The 19,255-nt window shown below is 41.4% G+C and overlaps 1 protein-coding gene across 1 annotated transcript; it reads left to right on the forward strand.

Moving 5' to 3' along the window:
• Positions 1-12,473: 12,473 nt before the first annotated feature.
• fgf8a (fibroblast growth factor 8a) lies at positions 12,474-17,814 on the forward strand. The gene is made up of 5 exons (XM_066679284.1): positions 12,474-12,657; positions 12,758-12,794; positions 14,013-14,193; positions 15,970-16,076; positions 17,425-17,814. The coding sequence occupies exons 1-5, from the start codon at positions 12,626-12,628 to the stop codon at positions 17,698-17,700; spliced, it is 633 nt and encodes a 210-aa protein (XP_066535381.1). The 5' UTR covers positions 12,474-12,625; the 3' UTR covers positions 17,701-17,814.
• The last annotated feature ends 1,441 nt before the right edge of the window (positions 17,815-19,255 follow it).

A 19,255-nucleotide genomic window follows, 5' to 3' on the forward strand; every position in this document is an offset into this window, starting at 1 on the left:
ATTCTTCCCCTTTTGTCTTTTTCATGACAAATGTAGTGTAGTATTAAAAATGAAAATTGTCTTTTTATTCAACAAAAAACATTTAAAAGCTAAGCAGTTTAAAATGTATATATCACCTCATCCTCCATCAAGGAACAAGTGCTGCAAAAGCCAGTGTATCGATTATTTCTGTTCTTAGGGATAATACTGCATCCAAAAGTATGTGTGAGTTTGGTTTAGATGGTGTTTAAAGATGGTGATTGTGATGTTACTGATTGTGAGATTAACATATTTATGCTTCATTTTTAGTTAGTTTTGTATTATTAAATGACAATAATTATTTTTAATACCGTCCAGTATTTACCATATTACCATATTTTAGTACCGACCATCCGGAGAATGTTTGATTTTGCTATTACAAATGTTACAGAAAAGGGCTTTAAACTTACTTGTACACCTAATAGTTTACAGAATTGTGTTTTAGATCGAACGGGAATAGTGGTTAAAAAATAATAAAACGTTTATTTATTTATTTGTTTTTTTTTGCATTAAATATGAAAAATAAATGTAAATATGATCAAATGTACATGTTTTTAAAATGGTTTGCTTCTGGAGATTGATCATCAACGCACCATCATCAAATATTGTTTGGAAAATTCAGCCGTACTTGAGTACATGTCAGTTGGTGATATCTTTTAAAGCAAATATATTTCATTTTCAATATGACCCAAGTACTGTTGTGGATCCCTGGAAAATACTGCTCCATTAGTGAATTAAATCAAAACTAATGAAAAGGTAACTGCCATTACGAACAGACTGAACAAAGTGAGGACTAATTATAAAACACTATAAATCTCTTCTTCATGATGGGCCACGGTGACACGTTTAACAAGCCCCTGTTGGATTTAACAAGCTCTCAGTTCAGTAGACACCCCAGTCCCACTTGAGCTGTGACACCTGTGAGGTAGCTAGTTAAGCATGTCACTTAATCTGTCTTAATAGAACTTGCCTCATATCCCACTTAATCAGTGACTGTGCGAAGAGATAAGCTCTCTTCTGTTTCTGTACCTCATGGCCACTGCCTGTAGACTTCTCAAGTAGTTTTATTCACGCATCCTTTTTCTGCTTATTGTAATACGTTCTCACAACAGGGTCTTTCAGAGTTTGTCCTTCAGCTTTCTTCGTTTGTTACTGACTCTTTTGGATCATTATAAGGTGAGCGCTGACACAAAAGTTTGATCCATAGGGTAAACCAATGGCTTTGTATTTCCACGGTATGGAAGTGTGTGGGGGGGCTAAAGTCCTGTGGTGAAGTGTAGCTGAAGTGTGTTGAGTGAACCCTGAGCATTCCCACACCTCAGCTCCCTCCTTGGCCTGTTCACTGCAAGGTCACCCAATACTTCAGAGGTTAAGGCAGAGCACATGGGGCTCATTCTGGGCCAGGCCTGTGTCACGTCTAATTGGTTCCCCAGGTTGTCTGCGTAGGTAACATCTTGTTTCCATGCTAATGATGCTTCAGCATGGTTTTACAGCTGTAGAGAGACAGGAGGGGTTAGGGGGTCAGGCAAGGCGCGAGGGTGGCAGGCCTTATCCTGCTCTGGCTGCCTCTGTGACTGACCTCAGAGCAATGTGGATACACTGCAGCTTTTACTGCCTGAACATTTGGGTTAGCTGGCTTTAGTGGCATTGGGTGTTATGTTAGCCTGACTTATGACTTAAATTGCTATGAGTGGGCATGTGGCGGTTATGTCAATTAGATGTGCTTTAGCAGATATTTTCACTGTGAATTCCTTGTTTGAAGGTGGTTCATTTAATAATGCAAGCAAAAGGAACAGCAATGCAATAATTTATTGTATGTGGCTTTTGTTGTATGCAGTAAATACAAATAAGAAACATGACTGGCCAGTTTGATTGGCATTTACAAACGAATGAGAGACATCATACATTTGGCTGCAGTGGCGTTATTGAGGTTGCGATGTTGAACGAAGGCTCTAAAATGAACATTGGCAGAGTTTGGTCTGTAACTCAAAAAAAACTTTCAGTGCATATATTTTCAAATGCATATAATTTCATTTTTTCCCCCTCAAATCATAGTGAATCACTAGCAGATGATTTGGACCATTGTGCAATGCTGTTGTACTTAGTATGGAAAAATAATTAAGCTGTCCTTTGAAGAAGACTGCATAAACACAACAGCTCTCTACATGCTGTTTTTTCTTTTTCAACTCTTCTTTCCCTCAAATTCCTGCAAGACCTGCCACTTCTCTGCTTTTTCAATCTATTCATACTCTATTGCTGCATGTGTGTGTGTGTGTGTGTGTGTGTCTCTCCATTGCTCACAACCTCCTCACAAACTCCGTCATCCGCCCTTATTCACCTTTTCGCCTCTTTGCCTGTCTTTCGGCCTGTTTTCCTTTACTCTCCCTTTCTTTGTCCTCAGTGGGGATTAAACTTTGTCTTTCTGTAGCCTGCTTGTCATCTTCTAACATCTCAACCAAACCCTAACAGTTATAGATTTAAAACCAGGGGGTGCCCTTCATCTGATTGTAGGTCATCCAATGTATTTTCATGGGGTGTATAGTCTGAGTAGACTACTTCAGACGTGTGTGTGAGCCTTTTAGATTTAGTGCTTTATGAATCTTAAATGTCCTCATAATTTGGAATGCATTCTGATATTGGCTTCATAGCAGCATTGCAGGAATTCCATTTTAAGATTTAAGATCGCTGCCTTCAAGTGTCTGCACTTATCTGTAGCTTCGTCTGCCTGTAGTTCCAATTTATACACTGAATAAATGTGTATATGTTGGCATCTGGTCATATGGACATTAAACAGGTCGGCTATTGGCATCCGAAAACATCAGCATTGTGGCATCAGTACGCCCTTCTCAGTGCATGACAGGATTATTTGGAATTAATGTAGATGTGATGGCGTTTGACTTGCCTTCCTAAGATATATCTGTGGAAACAACAATGTAGGAAAATAAACTAAAAAACAGTGTTTCAGTTATTGTGATTATCTGTAGGATTAGGTGAAGAAACTCATGCTGTTCAGCTATGGGATTACACAAGTAGAGGGAAATTCTTGAAAAAAAAAAAGTAATACTAAGGTGTGTGTGTGTGTGTGTGTGTGTGTGTGCACATGTGTTGGACAAGGCCTTGTGACGAGAGTGTGGAGAGGCCTCCAGCTGAAACATGATCTACAGAGCGTGGATGCTCTGACACACATCTCTCTCTCTCTCTCTCTCTTTCTCTCACTCTTTTTGCAGCTCAGCCAGGGATGATTGAGGGACAAGTCAGACTCCCGGTGGGCCACTGAAATCTCTTTCTTCTCCTCTGCTGCCTTTTTCCTCTTGGTTTTGTGGGAGTCACCCTTACCCTCACTCTGTCTTCACAGCTGCTCCAGCCAACTGAGTGTCTGTGAGGCCTGAGATTAAAAAGGCAACTTTTAATAGGGCAAGAGAAAGGGGCTGTGAAACACATTGGATGTTTAACAGAGAGTGAGAGGGAACCTAAATAAGAAACATTTCTTTTAAAAAAAGTGAAATTTTGTAGGGGTTTTATTAGATGATTGGGTCACTGTAGAAAGAAAGGAGAGATAAAACCACGTCAGAGCAGTTGACGGCGAGGGCCATGGGGAGTGCACATAATCCAGTACCAGAAACACGGCTGTTATTGCCTTTGGAAAAACATTTTCAGTGCCACTTCTCCTGTGTTTACAAGACTGTAAATCATGCTTCGTTCGGAAGACTTAGACCATGTAACATTTCAAAGAAATATCTGGCCGTCGGAGCCAGGAGGACAATAAATACTCACTTTGCTAACACGGCCATGTGTTATTGAAATGTTACCAGGGGCATATTGTTTTTCTTTGCTGACTTTGGCCACTTGTTTCATGTTGATACAGAGATGTTAAACTGTATCACAATTGTCAAAGCAGGAAATTGCTTGTGCAGAGTTTGTACTGTTTTCATCAGTAACAGTTTGATGAATTATTAATGAAATATTAAACTCAACATCATCAAAATGAACAGATAATTGTAATTGCATTTTAAAACAGATGAACTGTAATTCCTCAGCACATTTATGGAGATACTTGATATTAAATTGCCACATAGATGTTTGTCCAGAGGGATGGACCGTGGTGTTGGTCAAGCGTTGGTGGCCAGCTCATGTCTTCATTAATACTGCACACAAACATTGTGACCAAGACAATGGGTTTGTTATAAGGCTAGTTTAAGAAAATAATAGGGTAGGGTGGACTGCTTTATCAGAAGACAGAAGTAAGTGGAGTAAATGAACAAGAACGGTGTGTAAGAAATTACCTGTGTCATAAATTTAAGGTCAATTTTCACTTTTATGTACCTCACTGATATCGTCAGTTGTAATAGAACAATGATCAGTTGCGTGTCATGGCACAGCTCCAGGGACCTGGAGGTTGTGGGTTCGATTCCCGCTCCGGGTGGCTGTCTGTGAGGAGTTGGTGTGTTCTCCCCGTGTTCGCGTGGGTTTCCTCCGGGTGCTCCGGTTTCCTCCCACAGTCCAAAAACACACGTTGGTAGGTGGATTGGCGACTCAAAAGTGTCCGTAGGTGTGTGTGAGTGAGTGAATGTGTGTGTGTGTCTGTGTTGCCCTGTGAAGGACTGGCGCCCCCTCCAGGGTGTATTCCCGCCTTGCGCCCAATGATTCCAGGTAGGCTCTGGACCCACCGCCACCCTGAATTGGAAAAGCGGTTACAGATAACGAATGAATGAATGAATGTGTGTCATGGCGAGGAGCACATGATCAGTTTTTGTTTAATTGGATTCAGGGCCATACATGTGAAACAATGAAAGAAGTAATACTGCTCATATATTTTGATAGTATTTGAAAATGTGGCACTACTGAAACACCAAATATTACACTGTGTACTGAGATAATGCCTTAAAGTATCATTAGGTTTTGCCTATTCTTATAGTGAGTAATAGTGAAAGGTTGAATGAGGACATTGAGCTCACACAGTGCCAGTTCCAATTCATTTCATGCCTTTAATTCAGTTTTAATTCAATTTCACACATTGATTGCTGTTTTATTGTGCTGGGACAGACTGCATTACTAGTCGTACTAGTAAAATAGCTGAGGTGTCATTGAAATTAGATTAAGACGACGTCACCAGCCTGTCTGTTTAATTGGAAGGTTTCACAGAGAGAGACACATAGATAAGTATTCCTCTGGAATCTTTTGCAGCTCAGGTCAAAAAACCCAAACTGAGGCTACTGAATTACAATCCTCAACACCCAGACCAAGCTTCCGATCCAACTTCCGTGATCTCCGTGGCCAGTCCCCTCACCGGACATCACAGATACACTCACCAAACCACGAGGCCTGACCACGAGGCCACTCTCCGCTCAGAGTACGCAATGGCTGTCTGTCTGATTGCACTGTAGCTGTGCTGTGGCTTAGCAGGCCCTGAAAGGAATGTAGTAAGAAGAGCTCCATAATATAGTTGAATTTTAGAACAGTGAATGTGCAAACGTTAAATGCTTAATTCTGAGTTCCCCTGGTGAAATGATGTTTTTGTTGGTTATTTTAAAACATGGGATATGGCTTTTTACTGTAGATTTACTGCAGTAGGTGTATTGGTTTATTATTGCTGAGTTTAGTATATTTTCAAATCTTCAATTGCAATTCAAGTGCAGTTGTGCATTTGTGTGTTTTAGAGGGTGTGGCACCTTTCAGTGAGAAAATCAACATGTCATTTGGTGAGGTGTGCCTAAACTTTTGCACAAGACTATATGTGTTTTGCTTGGCCTAAGCAGGCAGCAGGGACAGTCACAGGCTGAGCGTTCAGTGGGATCTTCGGACACATTTGGGATTATAATCAATGAAATACTTTGAGCACTAGCTCATTCTGGAGCCCTGCACTTTGCTACACTATAGCACATTGGGGAAAGCGAAAATCTTCCGTCACTTTGTGGCTTTAAACCCACGCAGTTCTGTGCAGTGCCATTTGCCAACCAGCGGGAACAATTTCCCACGCTTTACACCAGTCCTGCTCCCTCTGCACAAAGGGTGGCGTTCACCTTTGCCCACACAGTTTCACTTACCCTCAGCGCCTGCTCCTCGCACCCCAGTGGTATCGGGCCTTTTTATGTTAGGCCTAAGCCCAGGGAGTTACACCACCGTAAAGTGAGTCTGCTCATAGCCTAGTCTCAGACATTCAGTCACTCCTCACTGCTAATATGAAAAAGTGGTGACCTGCCAGTGTTTTTACAGCCTCTGCCTCTGTGTGTGTGTGTGTGTTGCTGATGGTGTAGGCCTATTGTATTAGCAGAGTAAAGATGTAAAAAGCAGCCCAGCAGAAGGCCAGGGGGAGTGGAAAGCCAATAGGGAACAAGAATGGTCAACGCACAGAGAACGGGGCAACACTTGGAGGGAGTCCAACACAACATTCTCACAAATGGACCCCAGACCTGAGCATGAGGCGTGTGAAAAATAATGAAACAGTGATATGTAGAGCCTGCTTTTGCCTTCAACCGAGAGAACAAAGTGAGGTGTTGGACAGGGGGTTTGAAAGTTTTCTGGATGTTCCTTGGCATTACTTTTATTCATAAACACTCTACTTATCATTTCAATTCTCTAGCACCAGTACTGAAGTAAAATGCCTTTGGTCTGTATTTTCAAAGTCACATCAGGCATTAGCAATATTTATGACATGTAAATTTTCACAGCCACAGGAGCCACAGAGTGAAGAATTTTTGCAGTGCTCCAGATCTGCTGTTTTTTGTTTGTTGAAGACTGGGGAGCTGCTGCAATAATAAAAAATGTGTACATGCGAAAATCATTTAACGAAGCGGCTGACAGATTTTCATCCTGCTAATGAGTTATTCTTCAGTAAAATAAACAGAGTTGAAGAGCTTAAAGACTCCGTCCTGTTTGAAAACTCTCCAGCTAAGTTAGAAACTTAATATGACAACTGAGAGAATTCTAATATACTACAGAATAAATGTTGTCTTGGTTGTATTTTTCATTGTTTATGCTGTTATGGAAAATTGTGCTAGCAATAAACACCCTGTACCAGACCTTTAATATATCTGTAATTTTACTTTTAATACTTTAAACAAAGTGTACTTTTATTCAATCATTATTTTACAAAGAAAATGTTGACAAAATAATGTGTTTTGACCCTTTCAATGGATGGTTCTTTAAAGGAATAGTTTATAAACATGAAGTTTAAGATCATTTTTGTAATGTAAACTTTCTAAACCAACTGAAGTTTTTAATGTAAAAAAATACTCTTTTACAGGGGTAAGTGCATATGAGAGAACTTTAAAAAAAAACAAATACCATAATGTTATTTTAGAATGCAATCTTCAGTTCTGTCAATATTTTGCCTTGTGAGTAGATTAGAGAGAGAGAGAGAGAGTCTGTGTATGAGTCAGGTGGTAGGCCTGACCTGGTCCCTGGTTCACGGTTGGCCTTCACCCCCCTGCCGACCAAGGCCTGTAAATAGGGCATGGTGCTCCTCTTTAAGTCACCACCCAGAAGCGAGGTGTGCAGCCTGTCTGATGGAGTACAGCCGCCAAGCTTGCATCAGCCCAGACCACAGCCCCCAGGCCAAATACACAGCAACCCCCAAGCAATTAATAATAACAAAAAGTGGGAGTTTGGAGCAGGAACTACACCAAAGCGTGCATATTTGAACTTCTGATTTCAACCCACTCTGAATATTCTGGGCTACGTACCATAGAAGCATTTTCTGCAGAGAAAACATTACTTAAGCAAAAAACAAGCCCACAAGAATGAAAAGCTGAAAGAGTTGTTTACATGATGAATTGATATTACGGTACAGGGCTAATGATCTTGTAACAGTCAGCATAAACAGATCTGTAGATTGTACTGAGTTGACCGAGCTGGAGCACAAGCAGCACAAGGGGGTAAGACAAATTTTCAACAATGGCAGAATGCTAGATGCTAAAGCCATTTTGTTCAACATGTTCATATGGTGTACATATTACTAACATATGTTCAATGAAAAAACGGTATATTTGGGTGAACCCAGTGGGGCTATGAAAAAAAAAAAAAAACTGACTTATGTATGGGAATACGTTACTGTATCTGCAGCCAGACATTTTCATAAGTAGATGCCAGGGAAAGACCTTCCTCCATATGGCTAAATATTTTAGAAGGCACTTACTTAACGAGCTCTGTACTTGTGAAAGGGTGTAGCACTGTTGCTACAGAGGGATAAGAACAAGGAAAATGGCTTCTCGTTAATGGAGTGGTCAAACGGTTTCACAGCTTTTATTACATGATTGTGTTTTAAAAAGTGTGTGAAGTTTTTTTTTCCCCATTCCTCTGAAGCAGGTGAGGGCAGATGGATGGAAATCTGTATTTTGAACTAAGTGAAATCTATTATTTTAGAAACTGTATTCATCCACATTCAGAGGCATACTATTAGATATACCACTGTGCTGTTTGGTAGGAGATCCTCAAAGGGCTTCCGTAGGCGTATCATGATAACCTAATGAGCCTCTGATATTTGTTGAAGGGTTATTGTTGCTGGTGGTGTTTGTGTATTTGTGCTTTAACTCCCACAGACTCCCCCCACTACTCTAATGCATACATAAGCAGATGTGAATGGCTCCATGAAATCAAATCACTATGACCTCACTTTGAAGATCATTTGCTCGCGTTGAGCCAATCACATTCTTTGCATTCTGTACTAATCTGTGGCTCTGCTGTCGAGGTTCCTCGCCATTAGTGTGTTTGTTTATCCATTTCCTTCCCTCCCTCCAATTAACATGTCCCACACTCTGGGTTTGTTCTGCCGGTGTGTGTTGCTGTGACGCCTGTCCATCACCCTGAGGCCTCCTGAAAGGACACTTTAAAAGTGAGAACAATGGCGCTGCCCCTCAGTCGGCACAGTGTGGCATTGGTACTCAAATGAGTCCTCTTCCCTGGGGTGCATTTTGTCTTGCCTGCTCTCTTGCTTTGCCATGATGTGCGCGACTGTAAATAGGTGCCGAGGAGCGCTGCTGTGGCGAGGCACTGGGCGAAGTAAGATGACGTGGCTGAAAGAGGGTGGATTGACGGGACACTGGGCCCCGGGACAGGGAGCCTCTCCTCTGCCCCTCAGCCCCTCCTGTCCTGCTCTGGAAGAGCCATCAGGCCCCAGAGGCGAACAGCAGGTAGCCCACTCCCTGCAGCCAGGCACAGGGCCTGCCTGCCCTCCTCTTAACCCCAGGAGCATCGACATCCATCTCAGGCACTGCAGGGGTCCTTCTCTGGCCCTGCCCCCTTCTTTTCTCTCTTTTTTCCTTTTTCTCTCTCTTACTGTTGTGTCTTTTAAACTCAAAAATGATCATTTTCTATCTTTTATCTTTCTTTCTCTTCCTCAGAACCAAAAACAAAACTGATTCTCCCCAGTGGCCTTGTTCCAGTTTTCTGTAACATCTTCTGCCTGTCAATTTTGTCAAGAGCAGAATTGATTTACTGACCAGTCATGTCATCCCTGTCTGTTTCATATGATTGTTCTGTTGAACCATCAGGCTGTAATACATTTCAGCAACACATAACTCATCCTTTGTTGTGATTCATTATATGTATAAGTTCATATGAATCATACCGATTCCTGCGGGACCAAATCTGGTGCCAGATTATATAACTCTAAAACAAATATTTCAGTTATTCAGAAATCACATGCCAGGTAACATATTGCCTTCATCAGACATGGTTGTCAACACTGTCAGGATAGAAATGTGCTTGACTGCACTTACTCAGCTCAGTCTCTCTCATACACACACAAGTATGCTTCACACGCCAGCCCATCTATGTTTACCCATACACGAGACAAGATCAGGAACAACTCATTCCCCAGTACAATGCCTGAGAAACACATATATTCCACATAATAATATGTCAGAATAGAATTGTCACTGTCCAAATAACTCCAGCAATTATACAGCAGATGAATTGTTCAGTAGAAGATAAGTACAAAAAATTATTCACGTTTATCTTGTTAATTAGTTTACACATGTCCAACCCTGCCCTTTATACAGAAGTTATAAGGCGAATTTCATCCTGGATTGCTTTGCTGAACAAGGCACAGAATGTGTATGTATATATATATATATATATATATATATATATATATATATATATACACCAGTGTCCTCCTCTCTTTGGGCCTGTCCCTCACTCTGCCCAGTGGGTTGAACAGCAGCGACACATTCCCATGTTAGTCATCCTGCTGCTTGGTTAGGCAGTGAGGGACAGAGAGCTGGATGTGGGGTTAATGGGGAGCCCAGTGCTGCCTTAGGCCATGCAGAAGTGCTCAGCCATGGAGTCAGACTGTTGACTTTAATGGGCCATTAATACTGGGCCACTTCAACACAAAACACGATGCACACACATTAAAAAAAATGCAATGCATGATGCAGAGCAGGGAGAGTGGTGTTTATGTGTGGGCCCTCATCTCTGTTTGCTTTCGGGAATACCCTCCAAGATTTCCGAGTGGAAAACTGTGAGGATTTCATGTGTCTTTCTGTGTTCGGTTCTGTTGACATTTTCTTCTGCCACCCATCCACAGAACGCCAGAGAATTTTTTATTTCTTTTTTTTTCTGAAATGTTGTGACTTGTGAACTACAGTATGAATCAAAGTAATTAAAATCCCTTTCTTGAGGTGGCGCCCCCTCGTGGTAATAACACTGTAATAGCACGGTGGTTCAAACGGATCACCTACTGGATTCTGCTTCTGCACAAACGCAGGATGTCCACAAGAGCTCAGGTAGACACTCTCACAGCTGATTAGCTCACAGCTTGGCAGGCCACTGGTGACATCGGGGCGTGCGTCACATCTCCATTTCCTCACGCGCAGTGACGACAAAATAATCCTTGATCAAAAAAGTTTCACTTACAGATTGTTAACCCTTCATCACCCAACCGTTTGTATTACCGCTGGGCGTCGGCTGGGCATACTTCGTTTGGACCATTTACGGAACTGAATGGACGCACAAAGCGTAGTTTCTTAATTAATGAGGGACTTTAAAATAAAGACACACTTGATGAAGAGTTATTCAAAGTTGACCTGAGGTCTTTTGTTGACTTAAAAAGATTAAAATGCGTTAGCGTGTAGAGGACAAATAATCGAAACTACACTTTTGTGTCGGTAACGGTAGCATTTCTGATATGGAGCGAGGATTTAGAAAGCCAGTGTTTATGAGACGAGAGAAGACGTAAAAAAAGTGTGCCGTCCTTCAGGGAGCAGCTAAAGAAGGGTGACGTTTAAAAAAACGCTAATCGTCTGTAATCCTTTTAATGTCTCACACTTCTCTTTGACAATACACAAGTCTCAAGGGAGTGCTGTGTGGGTGGGTCTGTATGCCACCAAAAGCCTCTGGTTCAGACCTGAATAAAGTACTTTAACCTGCTCCCTTGTTATTAAAAGCGTTGCTGGTACAACTCACTGCATTGAAACTTCGCTGCTCTCATCACATCCACATACAATACATTTGGCACCAGTCATTATTTGCTAAATTTGAACACCCCTGCTGAAATCTTTTGTTGATCTTCTGTGTGAAAAGGACTACTGCTTTTAATGCAAATGCACAACACTAAATGAAAAAAACAGAGCCTGTGCAAACCTTAATGCACACGTTATGTTTATTATGAGTTCTCCAAATCGTACACTGAGCGAATCAGTAGACACCGGACACTACCATTTGCAGATGGAGCCGTATTGGAGGGCGCTACGTGAGGATGCGTTCCCTTAATCTCGCTCACTGGACCGGAGTCCCTAACTTTTGCACACGAGCTCTGTATGGGAACATGATGAGGACAGTCTGCGCCTCGTCAGCTAAGACCGCGTCTCCAGCTCAGGTGAAGTATACTTTAAATCTTGGGGGGGAGGAGGGGGGGAGTCGCTTTTGTTCTGTAGAAAAAGGAGGGGGCTTTGCTTCTCCAGGACCAACCTACCATTTGAACCAAGGCCGTAAGCGCGAGCGCGGTTGACATTGGAGCCTGGCAGTGGGAGAAGAGGAGGGGAGAATAAGAGAGGAGGCCACTCAAGTCACGGCACCACTGCTCATTGCTTTCCTGAAGAGAGACAGAGAGAGAGAGATTGATTCAGCACGGGATGAAGCGTCCTGCTCCTTAGTGCTTCTGCTGCCTGACATCCAGCACGGGACGCACGCATACTCTCACACTCACTCACGTATACAAGGACTCCCCTCTGGAGCGTATGGACACGGAGGGACATTTTTCCCCGTCATTTCTGAAGGACACTATGACTTGGCTTTTGCTTGTTTGACACTACACTGCTGCTGTACGCCCAGAGTAGCACTCTACTGTACGAGTTGTGTACTTGGAGCGCTCGCACTGCTTCCCGGACCTTCTCGCATGAAGTGCACTTACACGGTGAGGAGATCTGCCCACACTTCTTTATAAAGGAGCTCTTTCTGGACTCGGTGTAGCCTGTTCCCACTGACCGGACCGTCGCCCTGTCTCTGCGCGCATTTGGATGTCCACGAGTGGGCTTTTTTTTTCTCTCTCTCTGAGAGGACCTCCCGTGGTTGCATTGGAAGAGGCGCGCGCTTATCTCTCCCTCACATCACGCGTTAATTTGGAGCGCTGAGCTTTATCTCTGCGGCCCGTTCCCCTCAATCCACAATGAGATTCATTCCATCACAGTTAAGTTACCTGTGAGTAGCCCGCGCCCTGCGCCCTTTTTACGCATTTACAGCCTCCGTTTGCGCCAATGGCACCTTACTAACCTGAGATTCTGTCTCTCTTTCCTTCTAGATTACTGCACCTCTTCGCCTTCTCCTACTATGCTCAGGTAGGTGGGAGACTATTACTGCAAGCACTACGTGTATTTACTGTGTATCGCATTTTTTTTTTGGGTGCAGAGCTTAATTGCATGAACATTACAGAACATGATATATGATAATATGCATATATATATATACACACACAGGGCTGGAGTTGTGATAGAGTAGACAGAATGACAAAACACCTATATTTCGTGATAGTATCAGAGGTTTGATTATTCGCAACATACCCACAATCTGTTCAAAATACTATAGGCCTATAGAAAATTCCTCCTTGAGCTTTGCCACTGCTCTGGGTCCAGTTGGATTGGCTCAGAGGTGCTGCTGTTATTTGTATTCAGACATGCATTTTGTTCAGTGTTCTTTAATGACTGACCAGTGCTAAAGCAGAAGACAGTTGTGAGAGAGTTGATGAGGATAGTGATTAAATGTCGTCATGTTCCCCAGTCTTAGTGTGACTGAGTGTAAATGTAGTTAGTGGTCAGCTGGCTCTCACAGTGGCGCGCGCCGCAGCCCGCAGGTACCGCGCCAAAGTGCAGTGCGGAGCGCGCGGGCACTCAGACATACGGTGAAATACTAACCCAACAGTCCCTACGATTCCAAAGACCTGGGTAAGGGAAGAGGGCATTTAATACACAGCCAACGAGTAAGAATATAAAAGAGCAAGGGCACCTAACCTACATGTGATTTGTGAGGAAATAGTGCAGGAATAAACAGGAAAAGGGCACGTTTCTACGTCCATAGCTGTATGGATGCCTCCCAAATGTTGTGCAGTATGTAAAATGTATCATTGTGTAATAAATACATACAGTGTAATCTAGCAGACTATAGATTAAAATGAACAAGAATAGGTTACAGCAGGGTCCAGCAGGGTCCAGGGTATACTGAATACTGTTGTACGGTATATATATATATATATATAAGCAGAGTTTTGCTACGAGTTTTATAGACTATATATATAGTCTATAAAACTCGTAGCAAAACTCTGCTTATTATATTTTCCAGTATATAGAGCGATTTAGGTTCATCTTCAGTCGTTAGTGTTTTCCCGCTCATTTCCTTATTCTGTGGCCCGCTTTTAGGTTGAAATGAATGGCCTAATTATGCCGGGTTAATATATTAATTTACACGTAGTTCTTTAATGTTCGTGCAATTTATAGGCATCTGCCAAAGCCTAATGAAGCAATTCTGCAGGTATTGATTATGTCGTACTTAATTTCTGACAGGTAACAATTCAGTCCCCGCCTAATTTTACACAGCATGTGAATGAGCAAAGTAGGGTGACGGACCGAGTGAGCCGCAGACTGATCCGAACGTACCAGCTTTACAGCAGAACCAGCGGGAAACACGTTCAGGTCCTGGCCAACAAAAAGATCAACGCCATGGCGGAGGACGGGGACTCTCATGGTGAGAAAACTGCTTTAGCTAAGCTTCGTCCGAGCTTTCAACTCTGAGTCATGGTGTTTTGGGGTTTGTACACTCTGTTTATAACTCCGGTGTTTAACAGGCCGGCTGTGGCGTGAGGTGTCGGTAGTTTTGGTCAGGTAAAGCTAAAGACATCCTGCCAAAACGAAGAAGTTGTGGCGGTGTATAAATGTTAAATGGATTCTAGATTGTTCTGAAGGTGAGTCTCTAGAGAGAGAGGCGAGTCTGGAAGAGCTATTAGGACTCATCTTACGCCAACCTCCTGAACATTTCCTGAACTACGTTCCTTCCTCTGAACTAACTCGAAGATGAAAATATGTGGAGCCTAATTCTGCCTTTTACACGTGCATTAATACTGCTCACATTTAGGATTTTAAACACACTCACATTAATGCTGCCTTCAGTTTTCTTCTTGCTGAGGTGTACATGGGTTCCACATGACGTAGGATTGTGTATTTCTTAATTATGAATATTATTTAAATATTGTGGTACATCACTTATTTGCTTAGCAATTCCTTTTCTTATTTTTTCAACAAAACATGTAAAATGTAGTTTAATAAAATTTATTCAATTGCACCCTGTCTCCAGTGCTTTGAAGGAACCCAAAAAGACATAGTTATCCATATAAGTTTATTTAAAACAATAAAAATAATTATATATTATAATAATTCATATTTTCAGGGGGAAAAAAACATAATTTTTTATATATTATGTGCATTATTTTTCATGTGGTTATAATGTTATGGGCTAGAAACTCAGGTTCCCCTGCACCTTTCATGTATGCTGTGTTTGGACTTGGATAAGCTTCAGTTGCAGCGTTCTCGTATGTGGCTTCCACACATCAGAAAGCCTTGTAATTACCCGTCCTGTTGAGGTATTTCAGGAAATGCTGGCTCGGGCCCTGTGTGGCACTGGTGACATGCGTGTCACCTGAGCATGTTGCAGAGACAGCAGGGTTGTTCTCTCGGGCCAAGCCTGACTGCAACTCATGAGCTTGTGGTTTAGGCTCAGCACCAGCAGGTTATCTGACCCCCTCTATTTGAACTGTAACTCTTTACGATCACTGAGAGCATGGGAGCTGAATCAAAGGGGCCGCAAGTGCTAATTCTTGGCATGAAGAACATGTATCGTGGAAGGGTGACTTTCGTAGAAAGCATTCTTTCCAGGACACTTGCTCTGAGAACCGAACAGACTGCAGTTATCTTCAGATCAAGAGAGATTTATTATTTAAAAAATGGTTTGTAATTTATTTGTACCAAAAGATCATATCAACCCTTACTCGATTTTTAATTAAGGTAATCAACATTTAATCCAATTTGTGAAATAAAATTCTAGGGATGATTATTATGTGGCTATATTGATGTGCACTTGAGCACTGCCTTTCAGCTTAATAAATCTGGACATTTTGCATTTTTTAAACGTGTATTCTTATCAGGTATAGCACACAGTGAAAATGGTTTCCATGTGTTTATGCTAAAAAAGATGTGCATTTTTTTAATCGCCTTAATTGCATTGCCAGGATGACTGCTTTCTTTGTCATAGAATTGTGGTCCACCTGGTTTTATCATTTTGAAGGAATTTAGTCTTGCATAAATCCTGAGAAATAGCCCCTGTGGATTTGTGTATGTGTGTGTGTGTAAGTGTATGTGTGTGTGTATGCATGCATGTGTCACTGCTTATAGAGTGTAAGCTAAGATCAAAAAATGCTTGACACAACTTCTTTGACCAAACGTATTTTATGTCTTATTTATTTTACAGCAAAGCTCATAGTGGAGACAGACACGTTCGGTAGTCGGGTTCGAATTAAAGGAGCTGAGACTGGACTGTACATCTGTATGAACAAACGAGGAAAGCTGATCGGCAAGGTAAGAAGAAAAATGCTTATTAAAGTCCTGTCCAGTTAGGCCAGCTATTGAACAGATTTGGAATGAAAATTGGTGCATTGGGTCGATGAGTTCAGATTTGTTGTGATGCTGGGCTCGGACTATTTAAGCTGAGCGGAACTATAATAGAACACAACATTCAGTAGTAAGCAAATAAAAAGGTTTCACGTTCTCTTTTTGTGTGGTAAATGTTTACGGATTGCTACGGGCCTTCTCCTGGGTTGCAGTATGGGATATGGAGTGTAAGGAATAGGATCGTTCCTCCTTTTTTTAGCTGGGCACTCTTGTTCCAGGGTGGATTTGTGCCTCCTTCTTGCTGTGAATGGTAATAAAGTGGGATGGAGACTCAGCCCCCACCTCCTAGCACCCTGCCAGGTGGACCATCTGCTTGGCACCCCTGATCTTATGTTATCTGACATATTGGCCGCCCAACAACAGCCTGCATGAGAGTTTTTTTGTTTGATGGTGTTTTTTATTGGTGGATATAAGAGGAAAATATTTGGTGATTAATGTGGGGGTTATTTTTAATCATCCTTTTTGTTGAGAGGTTGGAGATAGGTTTGCACTCCAGGTTTGCCACATTAAGGTACTGACATGTTGCAGATTTGGCAGGTTGCACTCACAAGGCTCTGTTGGTATGGCACAGAGCTGATGCACTTCCTGAGAGGAGTGCCTCTTTAGAACATAATGACAGATTACTTCCATTAATGTTATGTCAGTTTACAGTCAGGGCATAGAGAGAAGAGACCTAGAATGTACAGACAGTCAGTACTCGATTGATGGACATTATATTTTAACCAAAAAAGGGTTTTAGTCCATAATAATGTATAAGGGCTGAATTTACATTTAGTTCCTATTTGGATCATACGATGGGAAAATGGTGACTACAGGATTGACAGGTCTAGTATTTTTTCCTAGATATGTCTTTATAAATGCAGTGTTATGTTATGACCATAGTCATGTTTCTATAGCCACCAAAAATGTAAAATTGAAGCAACTATGAAAATATTTTCTTCTGTAATACAAAGCTTTAAACTATTGACCTGTGAGCAGCCAGAGGTGGAAGGAACGATTTATCTCAGAGGATGAATCTGCATTGGTGTTTACCGAAGGGGGAAAGTCATTGGTTACCGCTGTCATTTTTCTCTCTCTTGATCTTGAACTATAATGACTTAAGCATATGCCTTGTGCATGTGGGGAAGCCTCACATCTAAACTGGAGCAGACATTATACAAATACCTTTCGATAGATTGCAGATCTACTGTTAATATGTTTTCTCGTTACGTATTTTGACTGTGTTTCTAACCATCCTGTTTTTCCTTCTGTGCAGAAGAACGGGCATGGGAAAGACTGCATTTTCTCAGAGATTGTGCTAGAGAATAACTACACGGCTCTCCAGAATGTAAAGTATGAGGGCTGGTACATGGCGTTCACACGCAAAGGACGACCCCGAAAAGGCTCAAAAACCAGGCAACACCAGCGGGAAGTCCACTTCATGAAGCGGCTGCCCAAAGGACACCACATTGCAGAGCACAGACCCTTTGATTTCATCAATTACCCTTTCAACAGACGGACTAAACGCACCCGTTACTCAGGAGAACGCTGAGTTTGAAGCAGGAGAAAGGAGGGAGACAGTCAGTGAGAGAAAATACCGTCTCAAATAATGAACAGAATTCTCTCAAATCGGACTCCCAAAACATTTTTTTACTGAGCATTAATAAACCTAACATTTAGTTTGTTTGTAAACTGTTTTTTTATAAAGAAAAAAAAATCTCTGAAAAAAAAGAGGGGAAAAAAGGGAAAAGAGATCTATTTTTGTACTCCAGACTTTTAGTACTGACCTGTGTAAAACTTTAGGAAAGCGAAGCACATAACTTGAGATACATGTCAGCTGGCAGAGCTGACATTTTAGTAGTGTGTGGACTTTATCGTCTATCTTTTTGGTTTTGTTCTGTTATGTTTCGACAGTTTTAGAGTAATTTATACTCTTCATATTGCTGCTCATGGGGACTTGAAGGGCCTGAGAGAATGCACTGACAAAAGAAGGCTGTATTCGGTTACACATACAGCCAAGGCACCTCTCGACCACCCAGTGATAAGACACCCAACTCATCTGAGTAACCTCTCGGTTCTTGGCTCTGGAACGTTCTCGAGATAAACACAGTTAAAGCAAACACAGCTTTAAATCCATAAATAATTTGTGGCAGCTACATTTTGATAATCACACATTTCCTACTATGGTTTCAGCTGTAAATTTGAGGTGTACAGATGCGTTGTATGAAACGTAGGAAAGCCTTTTGTTTTTGTTTTGTTGTTGCATTTTTGTCTGTCTGTTTTTTATACATATATAAATATATTTTTTATTTGAGGATGTGTAAAATAATTTTAATGATGGAAATATTTATTTAAAAACTGTAATAAATTTACCTTAGGATACTGGTATGTGCTTCTTCCTTTTTATTCTTTTTTCTTCTCATGTTCATGTTTTGTTCCAGGGAATTATAAATATACTGGCTTTAGTTTCATACACCTACATCCAATTATCATGGATGCTACAAAACAAAGTGGCAACATAATTCTGCAGTATTCCCCCCAGTATATTGTCTTAAATGTGTAAATAAAATGCCTTACACCTAAGAATGGTGCTTGAGGACATTAGAAGTTTTCCTGCCACAGTTAAACCCACCCATTCACCCAATGAGAATGTAACCATATTTTTATAAAACATCACGTTAACTATTTAAAAATTTACAAAAACTTCTTGTGTTGGGCATACTTGCTTTGGATTATTATATAAGTCATCTATAAAGTAGACATTTGCTTAAACTAAAGACTCCAACATATTTCATGCAATACATGTGAAATTTTCATTGTTGCACATACAATTAATAAAAACTGCTTTTGGAACAAGTTACAAGTGTGTAATAAAACGTTCATCAAGTCTTTGCTACTTAAGAAGCAAAAGAACTACTGAAACCCCAACATGGTCCTTCTATGGGCTTTTCTCTAAAAAATGCAGCTTACCATTATGTAATCACATCATAATAAATACCACAATTGTTTGTGTAACCCTTCTGGTTAGCGGCTGGTGGAGCCAGAGATGAAGGTAGAGTGTACAGGCATCTCCCCCCAGATTGTTTGGAGTGGCCCAGCACAGGTCA

Source organism: Hoplias malabaricus, chromosome 8 (genome assembly GCF_029633855.1).
Source record: "Hoplias malabaricus isolate fHopMal1 chromosome 8, fHopMal1.hap1, whole genome shotgun sequence".
Classification (NCBI taxonomy): Eukaryota; Metazoa; Chordata; class Actinopteri; order Characiformes; family Erythrinidae; genus Hoplias; species Hoplias malabaricus.